Source organism: Takifugu rubripes, chromosome 19, assembly GCF_901000725.2.
Source record: "Takifugu rubripes chromosome 19, fTakRub1.2, whole genome shotgun sequence".
NCBI classification, from domain to species: domain Eukaryota; kingdom Metazoa; phylum Chordata; class Actinopteri; order Tetraodontiformes; family Tetraodontidae; genus Takifugu; species Takifugu rubripes.
The window spans coordinates 3,532,390-3,550,358 of record NC_042303.1 but is presented as its reverse complement, the minus strand read 5'-3'; the positions used below and the strand labels follow the sequence as shown (position 1 = coordinate 3,550,358).

The following is a 17,969-nucleotide window of genomic DNA, read 5'->3' as shown; positions in this document are numbered from 1 at the left end:
GAAACACCAGCAGATCCATCTGAGATCTGCCTGAAACCATTGCGAGCTGAATTTTAGCTCCAAGTTTCTCACTGTTCTCCAGCCTTAGAAACTCTTTTACTTTTATATAGATGCTCTATAGCTCATGATCTCTTCCTGTCATTTAAAGATCTGCTGTTGGCCCAATCTCTCTTTATCTTCTCAGATTTGGAAAACACACAAGTGTGGTAAACTGGAGGGGTGGACCACATCATCACACCTGAAACACAAATAAACTGACCAAGTTCATTAGTTGGTCCAATCTCTCTTTACCTTCTCAGATTTGGAGTCGATCTCCACTTCAGCAATTTTTGCCCATTTCTGCCAGAAGTTGGGGTCATCTAGAGAAATGTCTGTTCTGTTTCCAGATGAAATGAAACTGGCCTAAAAAAAGAAAGCAAAAAAAAAAACAAAAAAAAAAACAGTTTAAAAGCAAAGTCTCTCAGGAAGAGATGTACCGGTACCCAGATACAGCTTGGTGAGATGAACCTGTCTGAAAATATATATATATATATATATCTGGATCTCGGATCCTTTGAAGAGAAGAGAAGATTAAGTTGTACATAAAGATGGAAGAGAAGATAATTGGCAGAACAGTCACAACCTTTGCTCTATATCATACAACATGTAGGAAGCCTTAAGTTTCAATTAAATTTGGGTAATCCCAAACCTTAGCAAATGTTGATCCTTTCCCTTCGGACTGGATTGTGATAGTCTGAGTCCTTCTCTGTAGGATCTGATCGATGTCTTCTTCACAGAACTTGGAGCCCTCATCTTCTTCATCCATTAATGCTCCGTATGCTCCTTTTTTCAATAAATCCTCCACTTCCAGCTTTGAAAGCTGCTGCACCTGCACCGATTAACAACAAATCAGCTCCTAATCTAGATTCAGCAGGCTAGCAATGAAAGAACCTTTATCATATTAAATAAATCTCTAATACGAAGTGATGGTTCACCCCATTGAGGCTTCCTTTTCGGTTGATGTCCTGGAGGACAGCCTTATCCAGTCCCAGCTTAAGACTGGCCTTATCGAACATTTCCCTCTCGTAGGAATTCCTGGTGATAAGCCTGTAGACTTTCACTGCTTTGCTCTGACCGATGCGATGGCAGCGTGCTTGGGCCTAAGCGGAAGCCCCAAAAAAGGTAGTGAAACAACACCAGTGGGAGTCGTAGCAATAATACCAGTGGTGAATACTTGTGATTCATTCTTCACCTACATTTTGTATGACTGTAAATTCTTAAACAAATGGATAGATTGGTATTCATGGAGTTTAACTGTCACACTGTGACAATTACCTCCTCCCGTAATGTTTGTGCATTGTAATTTGCAAAGCTGCTTTTGGCTCCCTGCCTACCTGCAGATCGTTCTGGGGGTTCCAGTCGGAATCAAAGATTATGCACGTGTCGGCGGCTGTCAGGTTAATTCCTAAACCTCCAGCTCTGGTGCAGAGAAGGAAAACAAAGCGATCCGAATCTGGTTTGCAAAACCGGTCTATAGCTGCCTGACGCTGGTTCCCACGCACACGACCGTCTATGCGCTCGTAGGAATACCTGAAAAAATTTTAGAAAGATGCCGATTTCAGCAAAAAGACACCTATTTACTTCATACCGTCCTTGCCCACCCCCCACTCCATACCGTCTCTGTATAAGGTAATCCTCCAGGATGTCCAGGCAGCGTACCATCTGAGAGAAGACCAGGACTTTGTGTCCACCAGCCAGCAGCTTTGGGAGCAGCTTATCGATGAGCACCAGTTTACCAGCTGCCTGGATCATGGCCTGTAACTGGAAGTCTACAGCATCTGGACTGTAGCTCTTCCTGAAGCTTTCCAAAATCTTCTCCTCAGCACCTGGTCCACAGAAAATTAAAATGCATTTCACAAAAATTCTGTTGGTTTGTTATTAGGTTCTTAAAATATACAATATAGTAAATAGCGCTGACCTGGTCAGGGCTGTTCGGATTAGTGACGTTGTACTTGTTTGTTCATTAAAGTCTAATAAAGTATCAGAGTCTCTTTTGTCATCATTTACACGTACTATAGAACAGTTAGTTGTTGAATAACGTAGGTTGAGTTGAATGTCTCTAGATTTAAATAAAAACCCAGAATATTTGCTTTATAAGGATACTTCAGACCATCTACACTCTGCAATTGATGGGTTTGTGTGTGTGTGTGTGTGTGTGTGTGTCCTCCTACCTGTGATTAGGTAAGGGTGGTTGCAGCACTTGCGGAGCTCCATCATGGTGTTGATGAGGTTGGGCATGTTGTGCTGGTTTGCTCCTTTGGACAGGAAAGAGAAGTTCTTCTCTAAGATGGCTCGGTAGTATTTCTTCTGAATGTTCGTCAGTTCAACCTGAAATAACAGCATGAAGAGTCAACTCGACAACCAGAAGTTCCAGTTTGCTTGCACCCCTCAAATTAAAAGAAAAGAATTGCAAATATTCAACTAGTTAAGTTGTCCAGGTTATTCTTGTTGATTTATTGATGCTGTATCCCAAATATCACACACACACCTACAGACACAAACACACACATCATCACCACAGTTATTCAATTTCTTTCATACACATGCACAGCTCTACCTCAATGATTGTCTCTTGTTTAGGTGCCAGGTTCTTCTCTACATCATCTTTCAATCTCCTCAACATCATGGGTTTCAGAATGGCCTGAAGCTTCTTTACCTGTTGGAAAGAACAAAGAAAAAACTGAAAGATCTTTATCATCATCCCCCATGAGGGAACAGCTGAAGCTCCTGCAGCAGAAACACCAAAGGCTCATCACAGCCCCAGCTCCAGTGGTGTTTGTGTTCAGATAAGCATCAAAAAGTTTCCAACGATCTGTTTATTTAACTTTCCAAATTTCCGTGCTGCTACTGCAGTATTAGCATGTGTGTCTCCTCCACTTTGCCCAAACAGCCACATAAATACAGTCTGTGTCAGCTAAGTTGCTCCAACAAGAAGCTGCACTGACAAAGTATCGTTTGCAGTCAACAAAAATATCAAAAGTTAAGGATCTTAGCTCCAAAGTGCTCCCAGGAGAAGAACGCAGACACACTTGGAGGTAGCTTTGCAGTATGAAACAAACCTGTTCATCTGTTTTGAGATCTCCAAATTCTTCCAGGAAGGTGGTTTCGGATTGAAACTGCAGAGGCTCCAGGAAATTTAACAAGCTGAACAACTCCTCCACCGAGTTCTGTAGAGGAGTTCCTGTCAGTAAAACCTTGTGTTCCTGTTGAAAGCATAATGGAAAACACAGCCATCACCACCCAGAACACATTGGCTGTAATGCACTGGGGGGGGGGTCACTTCATAACCCGTAAGTAACTAAAACAAAGAAAGGATAAAATCTCAGTAACAAATATTTAGGGTGTTCCACTAGATGTTTGTTTTTAATACCTTAAATTGCACACACTCCATCAGACAGAAGTGTTAACATCAACATTCACAAAAACACACAACCTTGATAAACTGGACAACATCATAACGCCCAAACCACAAATAAACTGACCAAGTTCATGAGTTTCAGCCCCTCCAGAAGCTTGCAGTTCTTGTTTTTCAAGCGATGGGCTTCGTCAATCACCACACATCGCCAGTGGAGCTTCCTCAACTCTGGGCAGTCGGCCATTATCATCTCAAATGTGGTGATCAGCCCATGAAACTTCAGCACGCTGGGGATTGTGTTTCCCTGCGGACGAGCGTAAGAACAACACGCATGAAAACTCGTACAGTTGAGGTTTCAGGATGGGGCCAGAAGCGTGTGTTTCAGCACACCTTCTCCAACAGACACGAGGTGACAACCAGGAAGTGATAAAACATGCAGCAGTATGACTAACTAACAGAAGAGCGACTGGAAGTTACCTGCGCGTCTCTGTAAAACATCTCGTACTGAAGGATCATCTGCCTGCTGATCTGAGAGCCGTGATACACGATGACATTCATGTGTGTCCATGTACGAAACTCCCTCTCCCAGTTGGTGATGGTAGACAAAGGGGCGATGATGAGGAAGGGCCCGCGGATGCTCATGTTGAAAATCTCAAACAGAAAAGTGATTGACTGAATGGTCTTTCCCAACCCCATCTCATCTGCCAGTATGCAGTTTTTTCTAGGAAGAAAATGAAGACAATGTGTCAGAACGTGTCAGAGGGGAAGCGGACTATGCATGTTTGCCATCAAGAGGAAAAAGAAGGAAGTTTAACCCGATGCTCTGAAGGTCGTATCTGGAATAATAATGCAGTGTGACCGTGAGCCATCATTGAGGATCCCTTCTCATGCTTGCTGGCATACTAGAATCATTTAATCCTGAACATGGAATCACTTTCCCTGACATTACTGAGGGAAGATTAAAGAAATACTACAGAAGCATCCTGAATCAAATCAAATACAGTCACCATTCCTTAAATTTCATTTCAATAAATCTTGTGTATGTATTTAACAAGAAGTAATTTCAGCTTCCATCCCATAATTTTCCAAGTGGGTAAAACACTGACACAGTTGGGGTTTCTTAATAATGTCTAAAGTGCTTAACTAGGATGGAATGTAGCAGGTAATCTTTTAGAAGCCTCATCTCTATTCCACTACTCCAGACAGAGATGTGGTCACAGAGTCAAGGTCTTCGCAGGTTAAGCCTGATGGAAAAAACTACCTTTATAGCTGTAGCTTCAATGACTTCTTTCAATATACAGTGGGACCTCTACTTAGAAACGTCTTTACATCCACAATTTTCAGGTTACAAAGCGTCTCAACGGGAAAATATTTCCTCTTGTTACGAATGAAATTTCAGGATACGAAGGTCAAAAATACGCTACCGCCGCTACTCGCAGCTCGCGGAGTTTAGCGAACGCAAACATGCTTGTAGCTGTTCTGCCATTGGCTATTGCCTAGCATCTTCCTGTCATCCCATTGGCTAGGAGGGACATCAATCTGTACAAGTTTGTGTGTATCCCAGCGTCGTCTTCGTTTAACTTTTATTTATTGTGGATGTTTGTATGTTTGTCCATTAGATGGCGTTGTTACCACAAGTGTTAACGTCCGTTGCTAGTAATGACGGCTAATGTAAGATTAGCCGGTAATAAAGTTCATTTTGTTCCTGGAGAAGCCTTACATTGAATTCCTACATTTACTGTGCGGTAATCTAATTGTAACATGTATTTGTTACATGTTTTGATGCATTTTTATGATTTATAAAAAAAAATTATGTCCGAATTTTTGGGGGCTTGGAACGGATTAGGGCATTTACATGGAAAACGCGTCTCTACTTACGTAATTTTCAGGTTACGAAACAACTTCTGAATGAATTAAATTCATAAGTAGAGGTCCCACTGTACATCATTTTACCCTCCTAAAACACAGGCCAACATGTAGCTTCCTTCCCTTCCTCCCCTCCTTCCCATTTTTACACAAGTGTGAAGTTGGCACCTGATGGACTTGCATAGTCATGGTGCTCCTTTTACCAGGGTCTGAAATCTACCCCTGAATTCAGCACCATCGCTCAAAGAGGATGGAGCTTGTCCATAATCGGCATTCATGTAGACCATGCAAATAATAGTACAAAATATTATTTAGTCTATTTACCTGTTGTACCAGTTGAATAATAACCAGTTCATCCCCTCCAGCTGGTATTCTCTCAACTCGTTGCCATTGCGATAATCTCTGGAACGCTCCAACTTCTGCCATTTTTCTGAAGGAGGACGATCCTGCAGAACACATTTCCACATCAGCAAAAATGAGCAAATAAACTGTTAACAACAACCCTTCAACCATTACAGAACTAAAAAGCAACGCCCCTCAAGTAAGACGACTTTATATTGGATCTAATCATCACTACACATTGTACCCAAAAATGGAACCAAATTTAAAAATGGCAATTTTTGCATTCCTACTCACCACATGTCTGAGGTCTGCTGGCAGCTTCTGGACCTCCTCAAACTCTCTGATCTTCTCTGGGTCTAAATCTTCTTGCAGCTCCCACGTTGCCTCCTCGTATGAGAGACTGCACCACTTGACAAGGTAATGGGTCACCTCCTACAACAAAACCATACACGCTGCATCAGCGCTCCACCACAATACAGACCATCAGTCAAAGCTGTGAAGTCAAAGGGTTTTGGTTACCCACCTCTCTAGTTTCAGTATCTGTAGTTACAGCCACATCAAGCACTCTGTCTACTTCAACGTAGTCCGGGTTAAATAAATCCTCATCGGGCTGAAAATATGATGGAAAGTTAATTAACATCATTCCAGTAATTGCCAAAGAAATGCTTATAAAACACGATGAAAGGAATGAAAGTGACTCTGCTTTCATACGCATAACACCGATAATACAGGTGTGGCTTATATAGTCACATCAAGAGAAGTCCGTGAAGTTCTGCAGAGTGAAGTGCTTTCACCTCCGCTACAGGACTGGTTACCTCAGTAAACAGGTGTTTCATCTGCGCCTGTTTGGTCCTGAAGCGTTTAATCTTCTGGTGGATTCTAGGATCTTTCTCTAGCTCTTTCAGTGTGGCCCACTTGCAGTGTAAGTAGGAACTACGTTAATACAGAAGATAAGAATCAGCAATGCAAATTACCGTTTAGCCGTTACTGTTTAGCCGGCATGACAGTGAGGTCAATATGCAGGGTGTACAAGCAAGACAAAAAACCATCAAATAAAAAAGAAAAATTGTTTCTCTTCCAGTTACAATTGTTTTGTTTTTTACAGGATAACTTGCACAATATGAAATCCCATTTTTGGGTTTATTAGAGGTGGAGGTCTGACTTCCACCTGCTTTTGTAACAGACAGCAATAGTGAAGAGCTGTGTTTGCAGGATGCTATTTTTCTGGTTTAACTAGCATTTGCATGGGGTTCCACGTTAGCTCAACCCCGGGATTCCCCCAGATGCGTGTGCGTTCCGGAACGGCTGAGATGCATATCCACTCTGTCCTCTGCTGTCAGTATGCAGCATGGTGCTGCTCCTGCAGACAGCTGAAAACAAGGTCTGGCACTGGTAAAAGAATTCGCATACGATGGTGCGATGTTACCACTTAGTAAATAAAGTAGTACAAGTAGTAAATAAGAGGGGCAACAAATAAGAAGTAATTCAGATCCTCACACAGAGGATGTGCATTGTCGTAAATTATGCTGTGGTTTGGCCTCAGTCATAAGTTTCTCTTCATCCATCGTGCCAACTGGGTGCCAAATGGTTCTGACCTATGGACCTTTGGTTCCCACAGTGGAAACTGATCCAGCCTCACCATGGGACTTTTAGAAAATTTAGAAAAATTTACTGAAGCTTTTCATTTTCTCTTCGCACTCAAGCGGAGGAATCAGAATGCCGGAGGTGGGACGGAGTTGGAACACAACAGAGCTGCTGATCTAATAGGAACTGTATGGCTACGCTGCCGTTTCAGAGCGTCGACCCAACGCACACGCGTCTGGTGGATTATAGGGGTGAGAAGAAGCTGCAGCATTAAGAATCTCAACAATAACAATAATCATCTTACAAATTCCTGTACTTGACATAAAACTCCTCAACCTGCTCCACTTGGTCCTCTGATGACAAAGCCTGGAGAGAGAAAACGAAAAATCTTGTACTACAGTGTCACAATACTGCTCTTAGAGGTGTTTTGACTTTCAGATCATTAAGTAAAAAAGCGAGGTTGGTGTTGCACCTATGTGTTGATGCTTCCTGTATTTGAATCACCGTTATATCAAACTGTGTATGAAACATGCGCGGGTCAGACTTCTACGCCTCACAGATATGTTCACAAGTAGGCCAAGTCTGTGTTTCTATTTACCTCTTTATTCATTGTTCTCACAGATATAATTTTTTCAATGATGTTGGCCTCATCTTCAGGTGGCTCCTAAAGGAGAGAAACACACAAAGTTTTGTCATCAAAGTTCAAAACCTGTGTAAAACGACTCAGACTCAGAGTGCTAGTGTTGAGGTATGTACAGGGTCTCACCTCTGCCTGCCATGCTAACGCAGTAGTGTTGAGCGCTGCGATGCGACCAGCGCCAAGAACGGCAATTGTTTCTCCATCGTCATCCACCACTTTCAAATCCAAATCCTCATTATACTTCCTCCTCTTAACCTGACGCCCTGAACGCCGTTTCTAAGAAAAAGCAGAATGAAGGTAATGAGAAGAAGAGAAAACCAAGTAAAGTGGATTCCGGGAAGTCCAGTTGAGTTGTCCTGAGCCAATTTTCTCTCCGACCTGGATAATTGAGAACGGTCATCGACGATTGAGGGTTTTCTTTCAATTCACTATCTGATGCTTTGGGTTCTTTCAACATCTGGGACTTTCAGTGTGTCCGGTCTTAAGACCTTCAGAGCATCAAAAAACATCTGTCAGGTTTACCAGTGTGTTACAAAAGTAATCAAACACACAGCTAAGTGGCTCCCGTGTTTATGTCCATGTCTGCAGATGTCAAAGGGAGACGCTAAACCAATAAAAGCAAAGCCAGCAATAACGACAAGGGCCAACATTTTCACCCTGTGTAACTCAGCCTTTGGGATCAGATGATCTTTACTCATTGTGGTGAAACAGATGAGTTTTCCTTTACTTTTTACATTTTTCTCTTTCATGTCCTAATGCTGGCTAAACACTGCATCTATAATTGCCTCTGTATTTAGATGTTCTGAATGTGCATCGGAATATTTCTTCTTCCTGATATTTGCTGGTTTATGGGAGTTTTTTTTAGGTAAATTCCCTTCCTGTTAATAAGAAGCGAGTTAGATTTTCTGTATGGGTCAAAATCTGATCAGTAATAAAAACTGGTGCCGGCACCGGTCCAGCCATACTCACTGAATTATCCAGGCTGTCCTGGCTGTACTGTCCACCCATGCTGAGGGCTGATGCTGAGGTAGTGTCGTCACTCTCTCCTCCTTCCTGGACAGACAGCTCCTGGCTTCTCCTTTTCCCCTTCTTCTTCCTCTTCTTCTCTGTAGCTGCTGTGCTGGGATCTCTGTTGGGAGGGTATCATGGCTAAGGATTAGCATCAGTTCCGAGCAGGAGCAGTCCTACAGTGACCCAGAGACCGGGAGTGCTGCTGCTGATGTATCGATCTATCTAAATCTATGTATGTAAATATCCGATGACTGCACGCTGTACCTTCTCCACCAATTGAGTTGCTTTGTTAGCAACTATAGCACCCACTTAACCCTTTGTTTACCCCCATCTACAGTAATCCCAGGAGAATTCGATGCCTGATGATATCAGTCTTCATCTGCGACAATTATGAGGAAAATGCTGGTCAATCAGAAAAACGTACTTAGGTTTCCGGCCCCTCTGTTTTGGTCCCGACAGTCCCGGTTTCTTGCTGTTGGACTGGCCCCTGTTGCCACCAGCCTGCCCTGCTGCAGTAGAGGGCAGCTCTAGGGTATGAGGAGTAGCTGCTGGAAGATAAGAAAAGACAAAAGTCTACTGATGGCGAGAGAGGAAGGACGCCTTTTGAACTGCTCCCAGGAAGTCAACGCATCAATCGTAGAAAGCGCAACAGGAATTAATATACTGACACAAAGAGTTGATCCATTAATCTTCGGATTTTAGGAAACCTTATAGTACATTTGCTATCATAACTGGGATAACTGCTTACACTTTAACTCTCTGTGAAGCCTTTTTTTTATTTTAATGTGAGAAAAGTCTCATTTACTTTTTTTTGTTGTTTTTTTTAGCTTTTTTGTAAGTCCAGAGATTCACATCCACACCTGCATACACGAATTCAATAGACAAAAGCTTAATCAGAATATTTCTCTCTGGTTTAGTCATTTGTTAGATTGAAGAAGAGAAGAACAAGACAGGTGTCAGGCTGTGCCAGGCCCGCCTTGGGGTGCTCCCGAGTATTTATTGACTAAAGAAGGAAGGAGAGAGAAGATCTTAATCATCTCTATGCCGATGAAACGTCTCATCCTGAAACAAACTAGTTTATCTGAAAGGAATAGCGACTGATTCACTGACAGACTCCATTGAACTCTACCTTCATTGGTGGACACAGATGGAAGGACTTTGACTTTCGGTTTTCTTCCTCTTTTGCCGGGTACTTTAACAGGCACCTGGGCTGGCTGTGGAGCCACAGCAGCACCTGCCCCTCTTCCCCCGGGCACATTCTTTAACCGCATTTCATTCCCTTTCCTGCCTTCCTGGCCCCGCGGTCGAGGCTCCCTTCGTCCCTTGCCTTCATTGGGCTCCTTGTTCCTTCTCAACGTAACCACTAGTGCCTCCCTCTCCTCCTTTCTTTTCTTTGGTTTGCTGCTGACCCTTCCCTCACTCTCGCCTTCTTCTCTACCCCATTCTCTTTTGTCCTTTTTCTTTCGTTTCTTCTTCACCCTGCCTCCTCTGTCATCCTCTTCATTTGGCTGCAGAGCTCCACCAGGCTGCTTAGTGGCATGGGCCGCTGCGATTGTGTAGTGATTTGACGTTGCTGTGCTGCCCACGGGGGTAAGGAGGTGGAGCTGGTCGTTGGGGCCAACCACCAGGTGTCCCCGAGGGATTGTTGGAACCGTTTTTTGAGCATTGCTATTTTGTTCGGAGGCAGAAGACGAGGCTTTTGCTGGAGGTGGCATGTGCTTCAGGAGACCAGTGAACATCTGACAAAGAAAAGAAAAAAAAAAATCACAATCCAATCATATCAAATGGATTATTATCATTCCATTCTCTTGTAGGTTGCTCAAGAAAAATGCATGAATAGATGCAGTGGTTAAATTATTCTTTCACCTTTGTGGGGGGGGCATCAAAGAGACCTGTCTTGATCTACCAAGGAGTGTTTGAAATCATAGATTATTCCTTGCATGATAAACACAGATTGGGAAATACTACATAATCAAACATTCACAATTTCATAGGCATAGGTTAAAATCAGCTGTCATGCAGACTGTGACATGGACCCAAAGGTCTAAATGAGGTAAGCTTTTCCAAAAACCCAGGCCATTCACATACTAGGATAGTCCAGCAGTTGGACTGGGAGTGGAATGCAGGAAAAAGTCCGCACCTTCATTTGGTTGTGTTCATCTTCACAACACACATTTGAAGCCAAACCAGCACATGATTCCATTAGCTGCTCATTTCAGTCAGGATCAATCAAAAGAGCAACCAGAGAAACTGTCTGAAGGGCATATGTGGACCAGTGAAGTGTAGGCATATTTTCTCATATGTTCAGAGAAGCAGATGAGAAGCTAGCTGAAGGGATGGTTTATCATTATTAACTATCTCACATCGTTAGGTAAAAAGGATCGTTACAACAGGACAAGAGCAAAGCTTGACATGGCAACATAAAGCCTATAGTACGTATGTTAGAGAAACATCAAAGCATTTTCCTTAAATATAAAGTTCTTGGGCACTTTTGACCCATAAAAAGTGGGTCATCACAAGTACAAAACCGGAGAGCACAAGCTGAGCAGGGTTGTGTGTATTTAGAAGAGCTGACTGACACACCGTGGGTTCACGGACGAGACAGAATAGCGGGATCAGGAGGGCGGAACAACCCCGAGAATACAAATGTTCACATTCTAGAGTGAGAATTCAGGTTTCATCCACAGGAATCCCTTTACAGATGGCTTCAGCACCGCTGGGTGGCTGGAGAAACAGCTCCGCCCACCTTCCACAGCATCGAAAAGGCCCTTGGGTCAGAGGTGAACTCTAAACAGAAGGCAGTTACCTTTTACAACTAATGGGAGTCACAATACAAACCTGCTGCTTGTTCTTCTTGTTTATTTTCATCTTCTATCACATAACTGCATCTGTTGATACAGAAAGACATGATTTGTTTTACTCTGACAAACATATTTGAAGCAAATGTTAATAGACATATACTGAATATGCATTTTCACAAATAACAGAAAATCACAGGGCATTAAATGTTATGCCGCTTTTTTTTTTTTTAACATTACAAAGAAATTTTGAAGGCCACATAGAGACTCCATCCTCAACTGCCTTGTGTGCACCGCCACCCCTTGGGTGAACCAAACCTGTATGCTTTTTATTGGTTGGGAAACTGGAGCATGCGGAGGGAAGCCACACAGAGACAGGGAAGAACCCCTGGAGATTGGCCACGAAACCCACAAAATATTGGCATTGGTGGAGAAATATGAAGAAGAAAAAGCCATTTTTAAGGGTTCTTACCAGCTTGGCAAAAAACTTTTGATGGATTGGGCGGGTTCCGACCCCCGCAACTCAACAAAGGCCTGATGCAGCTGAGTATCAAACCCACAACAATAGCGCTAACCAGTGTTTCGCCTACAGTGGCACTGACCCGCAAGCTACCACGGCAAGGTTCAGGACTTTACTAGCAGTTATCACTATTGGCATTTAAGGATAGTACCATGCTGACTGAAGTATACATTTCTAATGTATAAATTTATCCGACAATAGTTATCTTTCTGGCCATAAGTCATGATGTCAATGACGCCTGAAGACGGTAAATAAATCAACCCACGAATCAACTTATGCCCTGGTTATGCAGGGAGAGGTCACTGGAACTAAAACCATTTAGCTGGCAGTTTCTGCAGCCACAGGCTCCTAATGGTGGCTGCCACACAGATGAACAGACAACAACTGTCACCAAAGAAACAGTACAGGTGGGTTCAGCATGGCAGCTTGCGTGTGGAGTGGAAATCTGAACTGGAAATCTTTGCTGTTGCTTAACAGCAGCGGATTTGTAATAAACAAACTGTAAACAGGCGAAAGACTGAGAATCATTGCAACGGTGGTTCTAGAAAGCCTTTAAAGTAACCAATTTACTCATGTGGCGACATTCAAAGCTGAACTATTTTCAAATCTCTCCATTGTAAAAAATGATATATTTAATTGCCGAGCACATTGTTATTTCAACTGTTCCGAAATACTTAGCAACGATAAACTTTTTACACCTGCAGTACAAAGCGTAGTTACTGAAGCATTATATTATTGTATGTTTTATTCAAATGTTTATCTTTAGCGTGTTATGGCACAGACAGGTTTGTAAAATGTTGATTTAGCAGAAAAATCGCAATAAAAAGAAAAAAAAAAAAAATCAGAGAAGCATGCTCTAAAGATCCAGCATTATACTGGCCTGACTCTAATTTCGGACATTAGCGTCTTTAAACTGTAGCATTGGTCTGTCTGCCAACCCGCTGCTGAGGCATTCGTGGGATTTTCCCTGTGCAGGTTAACAAGCATTGAAATAACCACCTTAACTTCCTGTCTGGAATTTAATGAAATATGGTAGTTTTTGAATGCGTGGTTGTATGATCTTGAACCCACCTGCTGCAGCTTGCTAGCTTGGATGATGCCTCATTCACATAAACATACATTCATTGGCCTTATTCTTATATGAAAGCCTTCAAATGTAGGACAACTGAAGCTGGAAATGTTTAAGCCCATAAAGCAAGTTTTCTTCAGTCAGTCAGCCAGTCAAATAGCTAGAAAGAAGCAACTATCAGAACACTGGGACCACAGACAGCCTTTAGTCCATGTGCCACAAGGACAGCGCAGGACAGAGCTAAATTCACGAAAAGAAGAGCAAGTATTAGGTTTATCTGGGTATCAATAGAAAAAACTGGACAGAATTTAGTGGTTTTCTGGAAACTATAAATGATCTGATATTTCAAGTGCGTAACTAAATGTGGGTATCCCGGCCAAAAGTCTCTGCGTGTCACAGCAGGGTGCAAATTAAAGGATAATACCAAAATGGTCATTACTGAACCACCACAATGTCCCTCTACACTTTCTCAGTTGAGGCACAAAATACTAAACAGCTTACAACCAGTAAGTTAGCCCATTGTTTCAAGAAGTGCTGAACATAAACAGCGGGTTTGCCCCATTCGTGATGAAAAAGAGATGATGGAATGGAACTTTGGGAAAATGAAACGAGCATTCACTAAAGCACATGTTTCTCACGAGGAATAGCCTAGCTTTTCTGATCACTTTGAAGGCTAGAGGATATCTGGCTGATCGTTTAGCCCTTCAAGAGGTTCTTCGTTGTCATATCCAACAGAGCAGCTTCTTCACTGCAAGCTGAAGATCAGATAACGTGACTCAAGTCACTGTGCTCCATAAAAATCACCAATAATTTCCCAACTACACAGAGCACCAAGGTAAATCGTGTATGTGTGTTTGTGTGTATCATGTGCAGACAGAAATAAAGACCATTTTAAAAGGGGCATCATTCGGTTCAACAATTGAGTACGATAAACGGAATCTCTATGTACCTATTCCAAGAGTTTGTGTAAAACAATAGGAGAATGGTGGTGGTGTGCTAGCTTGAGTCCAGGGCTAGAGAGGAACACAAAAGCTAAAATTGTTACCACAATAGGATTAAATGTACAACATAATGTAGACCATCCTACCTAAAACAGCAAGCTACATTTGAAAACACAGTATCCCTTCCAGAAGAAAACACAACCACTCCCCAAACACTCCTGTGGCTCCGTAGTCCACGCAGTTTTAATACTTGGGTCAACATGTACTTTTTTGTCACTCTAACAAACAGCATAAAAGCCCTTGCAAACATCCCCCATCACCGTTTGTCTTGCCTTTACTCCATATAATTCTTCCACACACATACCACCGAACACTATAGTCATCATTACATCTCCCGCCTGTGTAGAAGAAGGTGATCTAACGCTCCTGATTTGAGTCACAGGAAGAGACAAAGGATGAATTGTGCATGGACAGGGTTGAATGAGGGTGCTATAATCTGAACAAATCAGAAAAGATGGTCAGAAATATCAAACAAACACACTCGTGAGTTCCACATAAAGCCACAGAAACCTAATGTATAAAACAGCAGTATTAACATCAGCTTATGGACAACTGCAGCATACATTTGCACAACTGCCGAAGGCTCATTTGACATTACTGAAGGGGCGCTGTGCTTCAGACCTCAAGGCTACGGTTCTGAAACGGCAAGAAAAATATAGATAAATCTATGAAGATGTTAAATGTAGAAGTTATTTTTGGAAATGGTGGCCCATGCAGCTGCAACTGATTTAAATGTTACATTTAAATTAAAGATCGGCATTCATTTAACTGTCTGGATTCCACATTTATTCATCGACTGATCAGGAACAACCAAATAATCAAAATCTGGAATTCTTGCAGAAATATCAGAGTTTTAAGCCCGGACAAGAAAGTAAAGTGCACACCTCTGAACAAACATTTTACCAAATTTAGCACAAGAACGTGCTTGCTGCATCTGCTCTCCGGGGTATTGATGTGATTTTTCCTTCAGGATAAACTTACATTAAATAGATACACAACAGAATTCTGCTGTACAGTTAAATTATTGTTAAAGTGATGAGACTGCAGAGTGTATTGCTAAAACCTGACGTTCCTCTATTTCAGTCCACTAAACCTCATAATTATTGAACAATATAAAAAACAAGCATGACTAATACCTTTAATCTGCGTCAACTCTGGAGGAGGAGAAGCAAAACCGAGACATTTAAGTTTACTGGTAGGCTGGATTTAGCCCAGTTAGCTCTGAAATGTAATCAGTGTTCATGTCTGTATTGAGACAGGTTCTCTGCTTTTTCACAGAAAAGTGAGGCGATCGGTTAAGACCTGACCCGTCTGAAGATGCTCAGTTTAAATGAGCTGATCTGAGTAAGATCTGGGTTTTGACTCCAAAGGCGACTCTCATTGACTGATCAGCTTTGGGGAAAAAAAGGCGGCAAAAAGAGAAAGAAGGCACCACACGGGCGGGTCGATGTCCACCGCACTGTCACAGCCGAATCAGTGCAGGTGAGAACTGGCTGGTTTTCATGTCCAAACCAACGAAGGACCACTCGTTGTGTAAACAACGTGCAACACAATGAGTCCGTCTGGTTCTGGGTTTGAACAGATTTACAGCAGAACTACAATCACCACCTTCAACAATCGCACTCCTCAATGCTACAATAACGCTCATCGACTGAAGAAAGGGGCTGCTACGTTTTTGGAAAACTCTTCGCGGGTGTGGGTGGATGTCCCGAGTGCCCTGCGCTGGACCAACCGTCTGTCCAGGCTGTCTTGCTCACCTGGCAAAAGGCTGCAGCGTCCTCGGACCCTGATTTAGAAAAGGCAGCAATTAACTAGCCCGTGGCTGAATGAGGACATATTTCAGGCCTCACAAAAGGTAGAACAACAAATAGAGAGAGATAATGTGTCAAAATAAAGGCCGGTATAGGACATTGTAAGATCAAAATTACACTCTAAGAAATATGGACATTTCCTAATTTGGCCACATTTTAACTCACACCTGATAACTCCCTTTAACATTATTATAAGAACATCTACATTGCAAATACTTTTGTCTTTTTATACTATATGCTAAAAAGAAACAAACCTGCTTAACTTAAAGGTGGCAGAAGTGATCTGACATTGTAGCTTTGGTGGCTGTTGACACATTTTATTGTGTTTGACCTTGAAAGTTTGGAATGTTTTCGGCATCCCTCCTCTTTGCCTCCAACAACCGTCGTCGTGAGTCCCCTGAGGCTGCACTGAGTGATGGAGACAGATATCCAGTTGTCCACAGGACTCTCACCTGGAGGCCCTGTGGAGTCCCGGCAAAGTCTGCATGCAGAAAGGCCCGGACGGCTCCGCTAACCACTCTGCCACCCTGTTATTCCCATACATTACTTTAAAATGTATGTATAATGGCAGTGATCACACACAGTGATCAACCCAAGCAAAGGAATAGCATCCAGGGGTGAAACAGCGAGGGCACAAGCAAAGTCCAAACTGAAAACAGGTTCCAAACGGCAGGATGGAACCAGGCCGGACCCAGCGAGACACGAGCATCAAATCAATCAAGCAGCAGGTGTAACGGGCTGACGGGACCGGCCTGACATAATCTGCGTTGACGGAAAATGCAGAAATCCAACATTTAACTGCTGTCGGCAAAAAGAGGCTCAAACCATTATTTGGTTCAGATGGAAAACTGACTTCTCAGAAAGTTCAGTGAGCTATGGAAACATATATCCCGGTCCTTGTACATGTTTAGGGAGTTGGCTCTCTTAGGGAAAATGTCATGTTGCTGTTGTATTTAATCAACGTCCCGTCATTTAACGGTCCTGAAATATCACAACTGACATATATCAGGTCCTATACACAAGGACCAAGGACACCTTCACTTCCTGTTGAACACCTGCAGGATGACAATGTCATCACGTGAAGCCAATAGTGCAGTTCTGGTCATTTAGGCCCGATCAGAGGACAGTAGGCCTCCCACTGGAGGACAACTTTTGTCCAGCATAGCTGAATTAACAAATTCACAATGTAATTCTAAAGTCCAGAGGTAAAGACACGATGAGACTCGATAACACGAAGACAATGATCGGACTGGTGAATTAGGAAAGGTAGGCTGGATGGCTGGCTAATATGAAACAAATGCTGATATAAACACTATTCTTTAATTCAGTGTGGATAAATGCTGCAGACAGAAGGACAAAAAGAATGAATTACTGTTTTCCTCATGTCCTTTCCCACTGTCCAGCTACTCTACTCTGTCAGAAGGATTATTTGCTTTTTCCATTCAGTCCAGCAGGTGTTGTCACTCTGCCCCCTCCTATTCGGTGGCCTTGTTCCAACTGTGAAGGAAAGATAAAGACAAGCAAATTCCCAAGTATGAACATCAAATTCTCATATCAGATTTTAACCACCTTACAGGTCCTTTGAAAAGCGACTTAAACCTTTTTTTCGGTGCATCAGCATGACTCACGACAGTAAAACAGACCATGAGGATGGCGACAGAGCATAAAGTAATTATAGCTACTTTCATCAGCAGCACTAAAGACCACATGTTGCTGTATCTTAGACGTGCACATCAACCCTGGCCATAGTGACACAGATGGCTCCATCAATCCCATACTACATCTATGTTCTTACTAAGGCCAGCACACACACAGACAGACACACAGGATGTGTCATTTAAATATATACATATTTAAATAAATACAATAAATCAGATTCTGAATGGAACAGACTGCAAATTAGATGTGAATTTAAAGTTATCATCACCTTTCC

At 42.5% G+C, this 17,969-nt stretch overlaps 1 protein-coding gene across 20 annotated transcripts in view; it reads right to left on the bottom strand.

Annotated features, from left to right (window-relative positions):
• The window catches only part of chd6 (chromodomain helicase DNA binding protein 6), a 39,453-nt gene that overhangs the window by 19,783 nt on the left and 1,701 nt on the right, over positions 1–17,969 (bottom strand). For 10 of the 20 annotated variants that reach the window (XM_029825932.1, XM_029825929.1, XM_029825947.1 and 7 more), the window contains exons 2-23: positions 11,676–11,725; positions 10,704–10,739; positions 9,967–10,576; positions 9,262–9,385; positions 8,796–8,955; positions 7,953–8,102; positions 7,785–7,850; positions 7,491–7,552; positions 6,418–6,535; positions 6,126–6,212; positions 5,897–6,034; positions 5,585–5,706; positions 3,872–4,115; positions 3,522–3,698; positions 3,099–3,242; positions 2,597–2,695; positions 2,211–2,367; positions 1,655–1,865; positions 1,374–1,569; positions 975–1,139; positions 689–868; positions 292–402 (exon numbers count right to left, since the gene is read on the bottom strand). In XM_029825932.1, the coding sequence (XP_029681792.1) occupies positions 292–402; positions 689–868; positions 975–1,139; positions 1,374–1,569; positions 1,655–1,865; positions 2,211–2,367; positions 2,597–2,695; positions 3,099–3,242; positions 3,522–3,698; positions 3,872–4,115; positions 5,585–5,706; positions 5,897–6,034; positions 6,126–6,212; positions 6,418–6,535; positions 7,491–7,552; positions 7,785–7,850; positions 7,953–8,102; positions 8,796–8,955; positions 9,262–9,385; positions 9,967–10,576; positions 10,704–10,739; positions 11,676–11,705 (3,387 nt within the window). In that variant the 5' untranslated portion in view covers positions 11,706–11,725. Of the gene's footprint in view, positions 1–291; positions 403–688; positions 869–974; positions 1,140–1,373; positions 1,570–1,654; positions 1,866–2,210; positions 2,368–2,596; positions 2,696–3,098; positions 3,243–3,521; positions 3,699–3,871; positions 4,116–5,584; positions 5,707–5,896; positions 6,035–6,125; positions 6,213–6,417; positions 6,536–7,490; positions 7,553–7,784; positions 7,851–7,952; positions 8,103–8,795; positions 8,956–9,261; positions 9,386–9,966; positions 10,577–10,703; positions 10,740–11,675; positions 11,726–17,408; positions 17,534–17,969 lie in introns of all 20 variants that reach the window. The other 10 variants (XM_029825942.1, XM_029825939.1, XM_029825940.1 and 7 more) reach the window with 4 other exon arrangements.